Below are 18698 nucleotides of genomic sequence, written 5' to 3' on the forward strand. Positions count from 1 at the left end.
ACGGCCACAACGTGCATATTAAGGTATAGTATAAACAGATTATAACATAAGCAATATTTTTTATAATACTAAATTACCAAAATTTGTTACCACATTTCTATAGAAAAAATAGTAATAAAAATAAATAAATAATAACAATTAATAACATTGAAAAGAAAGCTGTAAATAGTATAATTAATGAGTGCACTTATTTCATTTATCACATTAAAAATGTATAATAAAATAATTTAAATAAGAAAACAATAAATAGTAATTAATTAAAAATTTCAAAATTTAAGTTGAATAATAATAATAACTTTAAATACATTTTTTCATTACTTTCTTAAACAAACATGCTTGCAACATATGTTTTTTGTAATTAGAATTCTAATAATAACTTCAGATTTTTTTTGTATTTATTAATGGAGTCCTCAAATATGTCAACTGACATTGAGTATTTATTATACATTTTACAAGAATCAAAGAATTTTACAAGAGGTGCATTTTGTCCTAGTTTAGTTTTAGATGGTCTAATGTAAAATACACTTATTGGATAACGTGGACATACTTTCCTAGGCACATTGAAATTTATTCCCCTGAGAATTTGAGGGCAGTCAATTCTATTTCTGACTATTTTGTACACGAACAAAAGATCCAATTATAAAGAATTCTACGATTTGAAAGGCTGTACATGTTATAAAATGTTATTGGGTCTTTGTAGTTATAATTTTGTTTTGAACCTTAACTTGAAAAAGTGAAATGATGCAAAAATCTTTTTTGTACTCTCTCAATTTTTAGTTGATTCACGTTATAATATGGTGACCATACTGTACTACAATATTCTAGGATGCTTCGCACGTATACATTGTATAACATTTTTTTTTGTTGACGCGTGTTTAAATATTTTGGCATTTCTTATTAAGAAACCCAAATTTCTTGAAGCTTTTGCAGTGATGCTATCTAAATGCGGCGAAAAAGTTGGCTTTGAATCTAAAATGATGCTCAGATTCCGAATTTGTGTAACTTCTTTTAAAATGCATCCCTGAGTGCAATAATCTGATGGGATGTTTTTTATATTGCGGGTGAACTTTATATGAAAACATTTTTCGGGATTCATTATCATTTTGTTCATTTCACACCACTTATGTAAAGCGTTTAAATCTTCTTGAAGTTGTACACAGTCTAAATTACTTTTAATTGGTTTAATAAGTTTCAAATCATCTGCAAAAAGGAAAACTTCACTATGCTTGATTGTATTGATTACATCCCTTATGAAAACATTGAAAAACCATGGACCCTTGTGGAACTCCAGAACTGACTTTGTAAGAGATAGATCGAAAACCACTTACAACAACGTATTGTGTATGATCGTTTAAATACGATTTAAGCTAATCGAGTAAAGATCCAACTATTCCGTAACTAGATAGTTTTTTTGTAATAGTGTATTATGACATAATCTATCGAAGGCTTTCGAAAAGTCTGTGTAGATAGCATCGACTTGTATTTGATCGTCCTTTAACATCATAATACGGTCTGTATATGCCACCAGATTAGTATTTGTCGATCTGCCTATTACAAAACCGTGTTGATTATTGTTTTGGTGTTACTTAAAATAAAAAGTAAGGTGCGGAAGAACCGAAGCTTCGAAAGTTTTGGCAATTACTGGTAAAATAGACATTGGCCTATAATTTTCAATTTTATCTACATCACCGGATTTGTGGATTGGAACAACCTTTGCAACTTTCCATTTCAAGGGAAATATCCTTGTTTGCAGACTCTTTTTAAATATCAAGCATAACGGAGGGCTGAATTGATTAGCACATATCTTCAGGAATATAGGTGGGATGTCATCTGAGCCTGTGCTTTTGTTTACTTTAAATGATGTTTTATTAATTTTCTTGTAATATGCAAATGATTCAGAAGAGATGTGCCCATCCAGTCATTCCCTCGCTCTTCTATGATGGTTTGTGATAGTGGATTGTATACTGCTGAAAAATTCGACACAAACGCGTTACAAATTTTGATTTCACCCTCTACATTTTTACCCTGCATGTACATATTATTAGAATAACTATTATGTTTTTTATTTTTTAACAAAATCCAAAAGTATTTCAGATTCTTGCCTATACAATCTTCAATATTTTTAATGTAATTATTGTAGCATTCCTTTGATTGCACCCTACAACGTTTACTTAATATTTGCAATGATATTTCATCTAACGGATTGCCGTATGATTTGATTTTTTTTAGTAGCTTATGTTTTTCTTTTAATATTTTGATAAGACATCTTGTAAACCACGGTAGGTTCTTGTTTCCGTTGGATTTACATTTAGGTACATAGTTATCTATAATTTCATATAGTCTCCGGTAAAAGATATCGACCATTACGTTAACTGTACTGCAATTTTTGAATTCATGTAGCCAGTTAATTTCACCCAGTGCACTATTTATCATATCATAATCTGCCTTGAAAAAATTCATTCTTATTTGTTCTGTGTTATTATAAATTCCTTTGGATGACGTGTTATTATGAATAAATATCTCTAGCGGTGGATGAAATTGATCGGCTGGTACCAGAGGTATAAAATTCCGCGACACTTTAATGTTATTATTATCACTCAAAACTAAATCTAGTATTCTATCATTGCAGTTGCTAACATTGTTGTGTTGAGTGAAATTGTTGAGATATACATAATTTACAAATTCTTTCGCTACATTAACGTTATTTTTATTAATGTAGGTGACATCCGTTTCGTTTGGAGACCATTTTATGCAGCTTAGATTAAAATCACCGACGACAACAATATTTTTAATGATTTCGGAGATCTTGTTGTGATTTTCTATGTAATGAGTAAGAATGTCAATTTTGTAAATGGAGGAAGGTAAATCGCACATATATTAATTCCACAGCAGCTACTATTCGCTAGTTGAACTCTTACCCATAATTCCTCACATTTACTTTCATATGTTTTTAGTCTGTACGAGTTAAATTTTTTCAACACTACCACTAATACACCACCACCTTCTTTATTTTTATGGAAGGTTGAATTTTCTCTATCTTTTCTGTAGACAATATACCGGTTATCAAACAGTTCGGAGTCGTTGATTTGGTTGTTTAGCCAAGTTTCTGTCAGTATTATAACATCATGGTTACAGCTCAAAAGGTTACATAGAAACTCGTGGGTTTTAGTACGAAGCCTTCGCACTTTTTGGTAATATATAGATACCGGAAAGAATTTTATGAGTTTTCTCTTGTCTATCATGCATTGAACATTTCCTATCTTATTCTAACTTATCTAAAGTTGATTGATTTTTCATCTACTGTTCTATACTGTTTATTTCTTCTCTAAATGATTTGAATTCTTCCTGTATCAAATCTCTTAGTATACTTCTAATATCTATTAATAAACCAGTTCTCATATTTCATTATTAATTATATCTCTAATGTCTCGTTTTGTTATTTGTATAACTTTAGGAGAAGAAGAATTAGATTTACAATCAGTAGTTGTAAATTTATTGTTTTCAAAAGTCTAGTTTTCTTAACCCTTGTTGTAATTGTATTATTTACACGGCGTCGGCTATTAGCTTTACACTCGTGGCAAACCCAAGTCTCATTACTATCGATATCATCAATACTGGTGATGCATACTTTATGGTAGATTTTTGTACATAAGGCACAATTAAGATTGTCTTCCTCTTTTACTAACACTTTGCACTTGGTGCATACTGATTCTGTTCTTTTATTAACATTTTTTTTGTGGCATAGTTAGTAATGAAATAATGCGTCAATATAAGTTTTCCTATTTTTCTTCACTTGAAATATATGTCATATTTCAAGAAGAAAAAAAAACATATATATATAAAAAATACAAGTTGGAATGAGTAGGCGTAGCTGTTCGTTTGTAAAAGTAAATAGAAATTATAAGGGAGAATATGATTCAAATATTTCAATTTGTTATGAAACTGAGTTGAGAACTTCGAATACTTTAATATTTTTCTTAGATGTTTACATTACTGGTTAATTAGGTTTCATTAAAATATAAAATAACTTTAGTATATTCGCTCTTTGCGGTTGTAACGACGACATAATTAAGGTAATTTGGATTGGATTATATTATTTTTGGATTGGATTATATATATATATATATATATATATATATATATATATATATATCCAAATCTATTAATCAATTTTTGAGTTAATATCTTAATAAACCTTAACTCTTAAACTTTTAGGTACATTATTAAATATTTTGATGCACATTATGTAGCATTCTTTTTAATGAGGACAGTGCCAAGGCGGCAATAAAAACCTAGTAGGATCTCTTATTACAAGATCACCTGCCTTATAGCATAAGTGTGGATACTTTATTACACATGACTACATCCATAATATACAATCTGGCAAGTGTCAAGCTTTTGTTATCTTTAAAAATTGGTCTACATAAATCTAACCCGCTATGAAGTGTCCTATCTACAAAGCCATACCAGCTACAAAATATAGCAAAAAAATTAAACAGTAAATGATCAATAGTTGAGGTCTTTGCAGACATAACTTAGACATAAGTTAGAGCAATATAAAAATTTACTATAAAGTTGCAATAATATTGCAACACAGAATGAATTATATTAAAAGAAAATGATTTAAAACAACAAAACTAGTGTTTACACGAACTCTCTCTTCAACTTTTACATTAATAGATTAAGAGAACGCTGAATGCATTCACAAACCATAGCTGTTACGCAAGGCAAGGCCCATGACCTTAACGCTACAAGTTCATTTCCTATGGAGTTATGTAACTTAAGCCGATAAGGCACGTGTTGATTATAATAACTTAGAACAGCTGCAACAGAAGTGGCTCGTGTTGCGTTAGTTTTATTTAGGTTAATTAAAAAGTTTTTTTTTTTTTGGAAGTATAACTTTTCTGATTATTTAGAGTTCGAATTTTAAAAACACTGTATGTATGTAACGTTTTAGTGAAACATTTCTGATGCAAAGAGTTTTTACATCTGTCACATATATCGAGTTGTTAGTTCTATAATTTGTTTGAAAAAGGAATAAGACGTCAATACTTGATATTGTTGTGTTCCGGTTCGAAGGGTGATTAAGCCAGAGTAATTACAGGCACAAGGGACATAACATCTAAGATCCCAAGGTTGGTGACGCATTGGAGATGTAAACGATGGCTTAAATTTCTTACTATGCCAATGTCTATGGGCGTGACCACACAGGGGGCCCATATGCTCGTCCGCATTCATATAAAAAAATAAAAAACTAACTACAGAGTTATCTACATATATAGAGCCTGCACCTCCGTTTTCCTTACGCGTTATGATATTTTTTATCCAACAAATAAATCAAAGAAAGTCACGAAATTGTACTTTACGTTTTGACGGTGAAACGAAAAGTGGTTTAATTAAACCTTATCTATTGAAAGTTTTTTGACAATTAAAAAAGAGCCCATAGCAGAGGAAGTAGTTCGCGAAGTAACATAACGTAATTTAAACAAAATTTATTACATTTTTCTATATCATATCTTATGTATTTCCTGTTCTGTATAAGCTTAAACAATAGCGTTTGTACTACGGAACTACAAATAGCTTGAATGAATCATGAGCAGAATAATTTTACATAGTCTCCCATGTGAGATGTCGTTGAAATAAAAAATATAAACTTCCTTTAAAATAAGTTTTTCAAAGCATATTCGTTATTTAAATATTTATTTTTAAAATAAATTAATTGGGTTTATGTGATTTATATTATCATTATAATTATTAAATGGCGACAATATAGTGTAATGTTTTATGAACTAATATTAAAAATGCAAAAGTTTGAGCTGTTGGATGGTAATTTTGGGTATACCTCGATGAATATTAAATGGACTCTTTTAATATATAGGTAGTATTTCTAACCTACAAGGTAACATATTTAGCAAAACTTGGAAATCTTTAAACATCTACCTAGTTAATTATATCTGAAGAATAAAACAACGAAATGTAATATACAATCAAACGAACTTCTCAAGTGAGGTTAGATCATTATTATATGAGTTGTTTCATTCGAAGATATAAATACCCTTCCTCTCAAAAACCCTGAAGTTTTGCAAAAATACATACTATAAAAAATAATGAGGCTTAAACCGGGCCCAGGACCGATGAAGGTACATACAGGATAATGTGGGTACATAGAAAGTTACTTTTTTTATTTTGTACCACAGGAAAAAAAAACTCTTAATATGCGACATTACCTTGTAGGTTAGAAGGACTCCCTACTTAATTATATCTTCGAATGAAACAACTCATATAATAATGATCGAACCTCACTTGAGAAGTTCGTTTGATCATATATTATATAAGCAAAGCGGGCGTGTAACAGCTAGTTTTTAAAAAATGTTAAATCACTTAATATTTCAATATCTATCTAGTTTAACTAGATAAGTAGATATTGGTAATAGCGGACAATTGTCGTAGTTGAAATTTAAAATTGGTCTCTGACATTAAATTGACGTCAATAAGTCTATTCTGTAAGAACAAACTCTAAACACAACGTAGAAAACAGTCGTACGATGTCAGAAGGTGATATGCAACATTGAACGCAATAATTATAACATTTCAAGAATACACGCATCAAAATCGTGTATCACCATGAAGTGAGTTCATATATAATAAGCACTGCAGGACCCTGAGACGTACGAGAATGTATCGTAATTTTCGCATTGACACGTATTCCCTTTGGACCGTCAACGTTAATTTGATGTTAATTAAGTAACATGAACTTATTAATATTGCGCGTATTTCAGACGAATTAAATGCATACAAAAACCTTTGATATTCACAAAGAAATTACCTAATAACTACTGCAATAATCACTCGTGATCAAAATTTATCTATAAATGGTTTTATATATATAAATGTTTTTATAGACAAAATTCATTGAATTTAATTGTGATAACATGCCACGATACCTTTTGAATGATATGTATAAAGTTTTTTATCCCTTTTATAACAATTACACCAGTCATTAATTGTCTATCGATAAGAATTCTTGGAGCAATTTCACCATATTGCTACTATGCCGGGTGGTGGATACAAACGTCGCAGATTTTTATTCGACACATGCACGTTTCACTTAGTCGTCACCATTTATCCTTTTAGAACTAATACTATAAAATTGAGCACAATTTTTAGCGCTCATATATATTTTTATTTATTATTTACGTATTTACTGGCGATTAAGCAAGGCCATTGCTTAAGTCCAATCGGACCCGTGTTTTTCAATTCTTTATTTATCAATAATATGGTGAAATGATGAGGAAACTATAATGGAAGTGCTCAGCATAAATTACTTTTCAAAAGAGATGAAATATTAGTTTTTCTATGTTTATGTTTGCTATATCCCTCGTCGGCTTGTATAAATATGCTCAAACTAATCAGAGAATATATGCTAGAATAATACGTAATAATATATCCAAAATTTTAAGACCATACAATGAAAATTATATATCTAGTCATTGTTATTTGTAAATAAAATTTTATTATAGATATTAATGTCGTTTAATGTTTTTTCTTTTTTAGAAGAATGGCACGCTTAAGAAAATCAGTTTCACGGCGCACGATATCGCATAACAAAGCGCCAGTTCAATCACATTTATACCAAGAAGCGGAGATTAAGCAATCCTTATTAATTTCAGAATCTAATATGGACTTATTTAAGACTAATTCACGTAACGCTTGCGCAGACAGAAAATATGAACATTCTGCATCGTTCGTTGATTTTAAGTATAACCTTTTCATAATTTCTATTTTAGGGCATAACTAAATGTGACAAATTTATTACGATGTATTGATTATCTAGCTTCAGGGTAAGATTCCGCTTGTGGCCTGTTTGATCTATTAGCTTGCTAGACTAGGCAAACGAGTAAAAGGGCGTTGTTAGCTCTGTCATCGGCAAACAAACGCTTATGCAATTCGTAATACTAGTAGGAAGAACGTATTAGCCGTGAGTCTAGTTTATACGTCTCGATGTACTGGTTTAAATCCCGTTTCGAGTCGATTATTTTTTTTGTCATATCCTTAGTATAGCCCGTGGCTAGAAATTTAACTGTAATTAGATTAGTTGGTCACGTTCGTTGTCCCAACAGATTATACACGTGGTCTATTCCCTCACACTGGGTCTACTTCCGTATTATAATACCACCCGAGCGTTTATTATAAAAACATGAAATTCGCGCTAGTCGCGTCAATAGTTTTAATTTAAAGCGTGTGAAACTGCGAACCGTAGCTACTAAACACTAAATCACTACTATTATATGCTAAAACTTTCTCTGAACGCGTTGCATCTTCTGGTATAAGTTTTACGTATGTTAATTCAGTAGCAGTCAGTTCAATTCAGTAGTTTTCAGTTAAACATTACTAACAAAAAGTCTTCTCTTTTAATATAGATTGATATTTGCCACAATGGTAGAATCCAGGATTGCTATTATAATAGTTTAATAGACTGCTGTTCATTCTGCGAGGGTTTATCACCACGCCGGTTAAGTGGAGGCCGGGAACGGTTATCGTTGTTTACATGTGCTATAAATTAGAAATGCAAATATCATAAGCCCTCGCATTGAGTCGCTTTCCATTGTCCGAGAATTTAACAAGTGTACGAACTATTAAACTTTATTGCGAACCATTTTATAGTTTACAACAACGTTGAAGTATTGAGTTTACGTTAGTTAGGTTCCGTGTTTACCGGAAATTAGCCACTTTTCATTCCCTTTGTTGCCTATTGTTTGAGTATATAACAACACAAGCTTATATTATATACAATGAAAAAAGGTAATTTTACATTATTTATGAATTATATAACTATTCAGATGTTATCTATTATATATTTGTGACATTTGAGTATTTTATTTATTTCTTGCCCATAGTCGCACCTATTACCTTCGATTAAGATAACTTGTTCTATCAACCGGACCAACTCCAACGACCCATACGTTACAGCTTAATGCTTTTGTTTTATCATAGTCTACGAGACTAGTTATTATTGCAGTGTTCCGGTTTGAAGGGTGATTAAGCGGTAAATTAGTTTAATTACAGGCACATATCATCTTAGTTCCCAAGGTCAAGGTCGCATTGACCATTTAGGGGTTGTTTAATACTTCTTACATTGCCAATGTATGGTGGGCGTTTGGTCAGTTCGTCAACCTTTTATAAATTAATAAAATCTATCTATGCAAGCTTACTTTAAAAAAATCAAGTGAAACATAGAATTATTTCATTATACATGATTTCTCAACTTTAGCAAACGTGAGAGAGTTGATCGAAGCCACTAGCTGACTTGCTTCAATATTATCACGTTCAAAACGATTGGACTTGTCTCATACTAAGCATTACTCATATCAGCTAGTGAACGACATTTACGATAGTTGAAGATATCTCTTTGAAAATTGTAGAAAGTTATGTATTTCTCATATAAATATATCGCATATAATACGTATGTTTCTTCTTTAAAATTATAAAATAATGTTTATATCAATCAACAGCCAATCGTTGTCCACTGCTGAACATAGGCCTCTCCCAAGGTGCGCCAAAGCTCCCTGTCCTCCGCCTTCCGCATCCAGTTGGTGCCCGCCACCTTCTTAAGGTCGTCGGTCCACCTGGCTGGAGGGCGCCCTACGCTGCGCTTGCCGATTCGCGGTCTCCACTCTAGGACTCGTCTGCTCCAACGGCCATCGGTCCTACGACATACGTGACCAGCCCACTGCCATTTCAGCCTGCTAATTTTGCAAGCTATGTCGGTGACTCCGGTTCTTTTCCGGATAATCTCATTTCTGATCTTATCCTTCAAAGACACTCCGAGCATAGCTCGCTCCATAGCACGCTGAGCGACTTTGAATTTGTGAACTAGTCCCGCAGTTAGTGTCCACGTTTCGGCTTGTTTATAGGCGTAAGTTAATAAGCCGTGAATTTTGTCTATCAAAAAACAATCTGTTGACATTTAAAAAATGTTATTTAGTTGACAATGTTCTTTAAAACTAAGTATATGTATTTGAAATTACTTCAGATACTATTAAATTAACTTTAGTACGATGTACATACATTCTACCGTCAAAAAATAAGCTTAATTTTGTTACGTTCCCCAAATTGTAAATTATGTGGTAGAGTTTTATGTAGTAGCAAACCTATCTGGTTACCACCTACATACTAATTAATTTCGTCAAATAGCCAATACCGTGTATACTATTAATAGTAATGTCTATTTATGATGTTACGTATCGGTTTTATATTCAAATATATAAATAAATGAAATTGAAGGATATGTCTGTGATATCTAAAAAACTGCCTCTTTTTGAGTTAATTTCGCTATTTGCGAGTTACCGAAATCGAAACGAACATCTTTTTTAATTTTTGCTACCTAATAATTTGAATATTTTTTATCTGTAATTCAAATACGTATAATGTACGTTAAAATGGCAGCATTTTAAGTGAGTTAGGTCGCCGGTTTTTCTAATATAAAATCAAATTGCCTTATCTAGGTTTTATTACTGAGCAGTCACTGTTGCACAGTTGAGCTTGACATTAACTACGATACTTGTACTTGTACTCAAGTGATTATTTATTAGTCCTTCACGTCCGCCACATAATTGGTGACCCAGAAGTGATTTGTGTTACTAGTATGTTGATGTATTCGTTGCTTTTCATACAGGAATAGATTATTTCAAGCAGATACAGTTAATAAAAAGTAATTATAATAATAAATAATCATTATACATATAATAAATAATTTAAATTTAAATTAATTTTTTTTATTCAATATTATTACAAAAGCATTACAATTTCTTTTGAATGGTCAAAAATCTACTACCGGTTCTGAAAGAGCCCTCAGAACTGAGAAGAACTGGCGAAGAAAGCTCAGTGAAGATCACATCACGTCAGTCTTAACCAAAGATTCCGGGTTCAATGTTGGGCAAGCGCCTTTCGTGTGATTAATTCATCTCGTGCTTAGGAAGGAATGATAACATTGTAAGAAAACCTGCATGTGTTGGTAAAAAAGAAAACCTGCTACATCTATATCTACCAATCCAAAGCTTTTTCTTGAGAGAAGAGAATTCTTTAGTAATGCGTCATACACATACTGCTTTTAAGTTTTTTTTTCTTGATAATAAAATCACTGTGAAATTTTTAAATAAATTATTTGTTACTTCCAAATTCCGACTAATAATTAGATTATTAAAGAGGGTTTCAACATTGAATACTCCTAAGAAGTAATCCGTGGGTTTGCGAAGTTTTGACACGGAAGGCAAATAAATTAATTTAATTTAATTATTCAACACAACCCCTCTAAAGTTACAAAAGCACAAAGTGAACAAATAAAAACTTCTAGAATCTTATTAACATAAATGAATTGTATAATTTAAAAAAAAATAAAGACATTTTAAAAATTTAAAGACTTTAAATTAGCGGATGTGCGATGGGCGATGGGACATCCATTTGGTTCATTTAATTACTTCTATATTTGAGTAGCCCTTTAATCATTTACAACAAAGTTACGAGTCAAAAATCTTTGCTTGAATAATTGAGTTATTACAATACATTAAATATTCATAATTTTTTAATTAAGCCTAGTGGGTACTAAAATAAAATATAAGAGCGGACATGGCTCGGCGGCTAGAACACGCGAATCTTAACGCAAGATTATTCAAGCCACTGAGTTTTTAAGTGCTTGATTTGTGTTTATAATTCATCTCTTGCTCGGCGAGGAAGGAAATGGAGAGATACCTATGGGAGATATTTAATCCTCCAGAGATAAGTCCGCTAAAAGCAAGTAGAAAGGTTTTTTCGAGAAATAAATTTAAATATCACAAAATGTACATTACATTCGTACTTTACTTAAAAAAAATCCAGAAAAGTATTTTTATGCTTAAGAAAACTTTAAGCGTAGTGGTATGTTTTTAAACGATTATTGCACACAATTTACAAATCTTAGAAGTAATTAATTGGTACGCAAAACAAAAAACAAGTAATAGCCTGAAAAAGTTACATTGGCAAGCTAAGGACTCCTCTCGAAATGCAATTTAGTTTATTCCACGCTAGTCCAATGTGAGTTGGTGAATAAAGAAGTAGTAGAATATCAAAATATCAAATATACACATATAAAGCCTATTCTAACCATAAGTTGAGTAAAGACAAATAAACAATTTTGACATTGAAATGACGCGATATCATTGGTCGTGATCTTGAATAATCTATGAATTCATTATGGATTTGACTTTTTAAATGTCAGCGAAGTTGATATCGAATCTTTAGAAGTAAAATTAAAGTAAATTTGTGTTGATAAGATAAATAAAACCCGAAATTGATCCAAAATACGAATTCATTTTAATTAAAATATTATACCTGTGAATATCCCACAGCTGTGCTACGGCCTTTTCTCCTTTTTTTGAGGAGAAGGTTTGGAGCTTATTCTACCACGCTCTCTCCATCTCCACTGGACCACAGGGCCATCTCGGCTCTTCAGGCTGGTATGGTCCAGTGGTAAAAGCGCGTGAATCTTAACCGATGATCGTTTATCTATACTCCTTCTTCGATTGGAACAGGCTATAGGCAAATTCCCAACCATTTCCCTTATCATCGTATACGATACTAATATGAGAGTTTAAAAATGATTTCACGGAAGTCAGCCGGGAGTTCTTGCGCAATTCTGTCTCGTGGTAAGTGATGCTGTGTTGCAATGCTCATTATAAGAACTAGTCATAATAATTGTGGTTTGGTTAATTTGAATATTAAGTTAATCAAGAGATCCAAAGTAGAAGTAAACACGATAAACTTAATTGTTGCTGGATTAAATCAGGACCAACACTATATTTTCAATTTTTTTTACAATTTTGCATGTTAAGTAGTAGAGCTCTGTGTAGGTCCATGTATGATACCGACGACCAATTATTTAATATTTTAAATTATTAGTTTAGCTGATATAAATGGAAAGTAGTTATCATTTTTGAGTGACTCACTTATAAACGTTGTTTAGCGGCTCTTTAGTTATACACTGATTTCTCTCTTTCTGTCATTATTGATTTGACATTAGAAAAAAGAAAACATAGCATTATTTAACTAATCACCCGCTTAACGTTTATAAGCATATATGTTCGATATTTAAAAAATACACAAGATAAAGTTAATAATGTACAAGAACTTTAAGCAACAAAATATATTCGATGAACAATACGTGTCCTTTTAATTCTCAGCAATGCCGATGAATTGAAGTGAGTTTAACTACGACTCCATCTTCATTTTACTGCCCGTTTTATTTCGTCACAGCAAAACAATTTTCATTCTTACATCCCACGCTTAAGGCTGGACGCAAACTTGAACGACTACGCTGTGTCTATAGGCGGTGGTGACCACTTACCATCAGGTGGCACATTTGCTTATCCCCCTACTTATTTAAAAAATCTACCATCAAGTTTCTTTAATTCTTATATGTAGAATAATATATATAAAGAAAAGAATAGTAAATCTTTTAATTTATATTTATAAAAATAACTACTACTAAGCTACTTGCTGGTGCTGGTGCTCGGTTAATTCCACCTTTACCAAGCTAAGTATATAACTTATCTTTTAAAATGATAAAACGAAAACGTTTTATTACTCAGCCACGAATCCACTGTCAAAAATCACTTTTTCAAAAAATGTTATCTAAAAACAATTTACTTTTAAATAAAAACCCCGCTACAAACTCTGTAAAAAATAATTGTATCTACCTTTTATTTAAAAAATAAAACTACAATAATAACAATAATGTTATGCATAGTAATAAACATACTTGGTATCGTTGTACTACATGTATAGCTTTAGTAAATCGAAAATGTAACGCCGGCCTTAAATAGCGTTTCTTGTTTTTATACCTCGAAATTCTTGAACAAACATTTAAATAAAGTTTCAATGGATTTTAGAAGTTTAGAAGATTTGTTGCCTTGTCGAATGCATTCCTTTTCGGTGTTTTTCTGTGGTTTAAGTTAATAAATTATTTCGGTTAATTTTGTGCATGTCAACACCTGTTTTAATGTGATAGTATATTTATTTGTAGTACTGAAAGAAAGAAATACAAAAAATAAAAAACTTGTTATTATAAAGAATGGTAAATAACGTGAAATTGGAAGAGTTTTGCTTCAAACTGCGTTTTTTAAATGTTACGTTTATTAAACATATATTAATTATTATACTGCTGAACCTTACCACCAAGTAAATAAGTGAATAAGGTATATATTGATATAAAATTATTTTAGCATTAAATTATGAATGTTCCTGGAAGCACCGCTGCCGTCGTAATATATTAGTACATCCCGATTAAAATTAAATCGTGTAAAACATAAGCCAGGCATTTTATAAAGCGCACTTGATTGATAGCTGCCCGTAATGACAGTCACAACGCGAGACAGCAGCATAACATGTACCGCTATCTCTTTTTTTATAAATAACAGACATCCGAATGAAGGGAGAGTATAATGACTCGATTAGAAGATAGCTATTTACGGAAACGGTAGATAGGCGACCTAAAATAATCAATAATATAATTCTTTTAAACGTAGAATAGTTGTAAAAATCCTTGAATTTATTCACTGGTAATTCCAACTGGTTAACCAACAAAAACACGTCTAAAAATTTGGAATCGAGGCAAATGTTATGAAAGCAAATAAAATATTGCCTACGGATACGATATTTACGAGTATGACATATTTCTTACCTTAAACAGTCTCTATAGTATGAGCACAGATCATATAATACTATACTGGTGGTAGGGCTTTGTGCAAGCTCGTCTGGGTAGGTACCACCCACTCATCAGATATTCTACCGCAAAACAGCAATACTTGATATTGTTGTGTTCCGGTTTGAAGGTTGAGTGAGCCAGTGTAATTACAGGCACAAGGGACATAAAATCTTAGTTCCCAAGGTTGGTGGCGCATTGGCTATAAGCGATGGTTGACATTTCTTACAATGCCAATGTCTAAGGGCGTTTGGTGACCACTTACCATCAGGTGGCCCATATGCTCGTCCACCTTCCTATTCTATATAAAAAAAAAATATATATATATGAAGTATGAGTATGTTACTAATTACCTAATACTATTGTGATAATATATAATAATAATAATGTTTAATACTGTAAGTATATCTGTATTTCATACATACTTATAATAATTAATAAGCTTTATTTGCTTTGTTTATTGAGATCTCGCCTTTGTAATATTTTGTTTTACTTTTTTTTATTAGGGTTGATGTGTGTTCGTTTTAATTATATATGTTAGTTTGTCTATGTTTAATTAGCAACCAAGCTGACAAGGTTTATGGCTGTCAAGAATAAAAATGAATGTTAATATTTTGTTGTTATAAATCAATAAATGTAAACACAAAAAGCAATTTATTTTCTAAGACAATCAAAAATTACAATTGTCATTATTATACTAGTCGAAGTCGATTATCGAATAAAATAGTAAACTTTGCATTGAAGCCGATGTTGCGTTCCTGCGGTCCTTTACGATATTAGTAATCCCGTTACACTTGCAAGTAGGAGGGGAGCTTGGAGAGCGAGCATGGAGTCCTGCTGCCAACCATCAGTACAAGTCAGAAGATATGGAGAAAAATTGGAACAGCAACCAAATCAAATCAATTTTAATAATTTGATTGTTTTATTGTTGCATGTTTTTCGTTTGTATATATATTATTTCGATTGTTTTTCAATGTCATGAGTTTTTGCCGACTTAAATTTGTACGTACGATTATATATACAATCGTACAAATTATGTTTTAAAATATTACATTAAAAAGTCTTTTAATATCACTAAAAAGTGTAAAAAGTTAAATTTACCCACCCTTTAATCACTAAAAAAAATTAAACTTGTTATATCCCAATATCTTCAATGCCTTGCACCACGGACGCACGTGTAGAAACCGGTCGACGGAGGCGGGTCTCGGCTGCCGTTCTCTGTTCGATGCGATCCTGATGACTAAGTGACTAAGATTTAAAATATTTCCTGATTTTAAAACCGTGCGGAATTTGCCCTAATCGTTGTAGGCCGTATTGAATTAATTTTCCTTATAAATTATGGGATCAGCTTTTTCATGACCTAAACCGTTTCATGACCTATTATTTTTCTGAGCAATTAGAAAAACGGTTTTTTATACTAATAAAGAATGTAAGTATTCAAAGTGGCCCAGTGGCTAGAACACGTAAAACAAAGACTGCGACTTTAAAACCGGGCAAGCAAAAGTGAGCAATTTAATTTATTTGTTTTTATAATAATTTATCTCGCACTTAGCGATAAAGTAAACCATGATGAAAGCGGCATGTACCGAATACTAAAATACAAGCCTTGTCCTCAAAAGAAGAGGAGGCATTTGCCCAGCGAAGGAATATACACAGGTTATTTCTTTTCTTTACATGAATATGCTTTAAGCAAAACACAAACTAATATTAAAATTATTGTAAGCATATAAAAGACTTCAACGCTTCAGGTTAATGAAATTATACACAAGATATACAAGTTAAAACGACTTATAATTAGCGACTAATAGGCACTTATAGGCATGGATTCTATGTGAAAAACCCAGATTTTTTTCTTACTTTTGATATATTGTCGTAACTTATCCTAGCCTATGCTTAATACTGGATCGGGAGCGGAAATAGACATATCATATACGTACACAACAAGGATGGCAATATCCAAATTAATATGGCTTATATTATCTCTTTCTTTAGCACCTTAGAGTGATAGAGACAACAATATTGATATAATAAGAAACGACAGCGGCCACCGGTTACATCGTTCAAGAGATTTCGATAAAAAAATAATAAATACAAAGTAAAAGTTCAAGGATCGAAACGTTGTTTATTAAAGACGTACATTGCTTCTCACTCTTACCTATCAATAAACAATTATGTGTAAAAGGGACCACATTATTTGATATTGAGGCACAGGAGCGGGAGAACTTCGTTCCGATCAGGGAAGTTTATCGTTCATTGTATTCAAAATAATTCAATACTTGTATAGTAACTATTAAAAGTTTGAGTTAAATTTACAGAAATGGTAGAATGAGACGAAAAATCACATTCTATTTTATGGTTCAATAGTAATTACTAAGATTTTTGTTGAGAATAAACTAATACGTCATACCTTATATTAAAATATCGTCAGCATATTGTTTCTTTCTTGTTTTTAATTCAGTAATACATATGCAAGAAATGGCTTAGTGGTTAAAACATGTGGATCTAAACACCATGGGTTTATAATACTATTTTCTGATGGTAAGTGGTCACCAACCCGCATAGACATTGGTATTGTAAGAAATGTTAACCCTCACCCACATCGCTAATGCGCCACCAACCTTGGAAACTAAGATGTTATGTCCCTTGTGCCTGTAATTACACTGGGTCACCCTTCAAACCGAAACACAACAATACTAAGTACTGCTGTTTCGCGGTAGAATATCTGATGAGTGGGTGGTACCTACACGAGTTTGCACAAAGCCCTACCACCAGTTAGTATGTCTTTGGCTGTATATATTCAGAATCGAATGTAAATAATTTTTTGGTGTATGTTTTTTATGTTTATTTGTAATTTTAAAATTTATTATTACATTTAATTGTTGTCGCTTCCAAAATATAACATCTTAGGTCATCATTATAATTTATGCAAGGATCCTGTGAACGATCATTCAAATTAATAATTGAATCAGAAGAGAACGATCAACACCAAAGAGTATTATAACAAATATGTAATAATAAAAAAATTAAAAAAATATATACACATTAAATCAATAATCAACATGAGTATTTAGATATTTACTTCTTTTTTATAGAAATTAGTTTTTTTCTAAAATTACTTAAAATATAGTCCACAAAGAAAAAATAGTGACATATTATAAAACTAACAAAAATATTGACATAATAAGATGAGAATTTTAAATACGTTTTTGTCAGATGATTAAAAATAAGTTAAATTAAATAATTGATCATAAATTTAAGTAGAGATTAAAATTTAAAAATGTCATAATGGAAATATTAAGTATGAATTATTTATATAAATGTTTACAGTTCATATGTCAGATCTTTAAAACTTAATAACTATTATGGATTTATATAATATGAGCTATTAATTATTATTTATAAACATTCTAGTTTTTTTTCTTAAAATGAAATTTATTATCATTAAAAATGTCAAGGCCATTATTTGTTGAGTTATTTTTTCTTTTTTTTTATTATAAATAACGAATTGTCATTAGTTGATGAAAAAAGTGCAAATGTTATTAATGAAAATATTGAAGAATTTTTGCCTAATTGAGATCCCTGTAGTACTCCAGATATCCAGACAGAGTACAATAGAAGTGACGTAGTATTATGTAGCAGTACACATTGATTTACTTTGTCGAAGGCCTTACTGAAATAACGCTCAATACATAATAATAATAAATATCTAGTCGTATATTTTAAAATATAATGAAGCTAATAGACAAATTAAGTAATTTGTTAAAAGATTAATCATTCGCGATTTTCGAATCCAAAAAAACGCTTATATTTTGTATTCATGTTGCTTTTTTTGTGATGTACTCAATGTTAAGATTGATCACCAGTGTTATTAGCGACAGAATTTCGATATCGGGGTGTCGATATAAAACTTATTATACACTATATTATACACAACTTGCCGCCCATTGGAACGCTTAGAATAAAA

The 18698-nt window shown here is 31.3% G+C and overlaps 2 protein-coding genes across 4 annotated transcripts in view; both read right to left on the reverse strand.

The window, feature by feature from the left end:
* The window catches only part of LOC126780481 (carboxyl-terminal PDZ ligand of neuronal nitric oxide synthase protein), a 217394-nt gene that overhangs the window by 180856 nt on the left and 17840 nt on the right, over positions 1–18698 (reverse strand). The window lies entirely within an intron of this gene.
* LOC126780534 (tissue factor pathway inhibitor-like) overlaps positions 13971–18698 on the reverse strand; it is a 55210-nt gene continuing 50482 nt past the window's right edge. Inside the window, exon 5 of one of the 2 annotated variants that reach the window (XM_050505112.1) lies at positions 13971–14058. In XM_050505112.1, the coding sequence (XP_050361069.1) occupies positions 13986–14058 (73 nt within the window). In that variant the 3' untranslated portion in view covers positions 13971–13985. Of the gene's footprint in view, positions 14059–15853; positions 15975–18698 lie in introns of those variants that run through there. The other variant, XM_050505111.1, reaches the window with a different exon arrangement.

The sequence above is a fragment of the Nymphalis io genome, chromosome Z (genome assembly GCF_905147045.1).
Source record: "Nymphalis io chromosome Z, ilAglIoxx1.1, whole genome shotgun sequence".
NCBI lineage: Eukaryota > Metazoa > Arthropoda > Insecta > Lepidoptera > Nymphalidae > Nymphalis > Nymphalis io.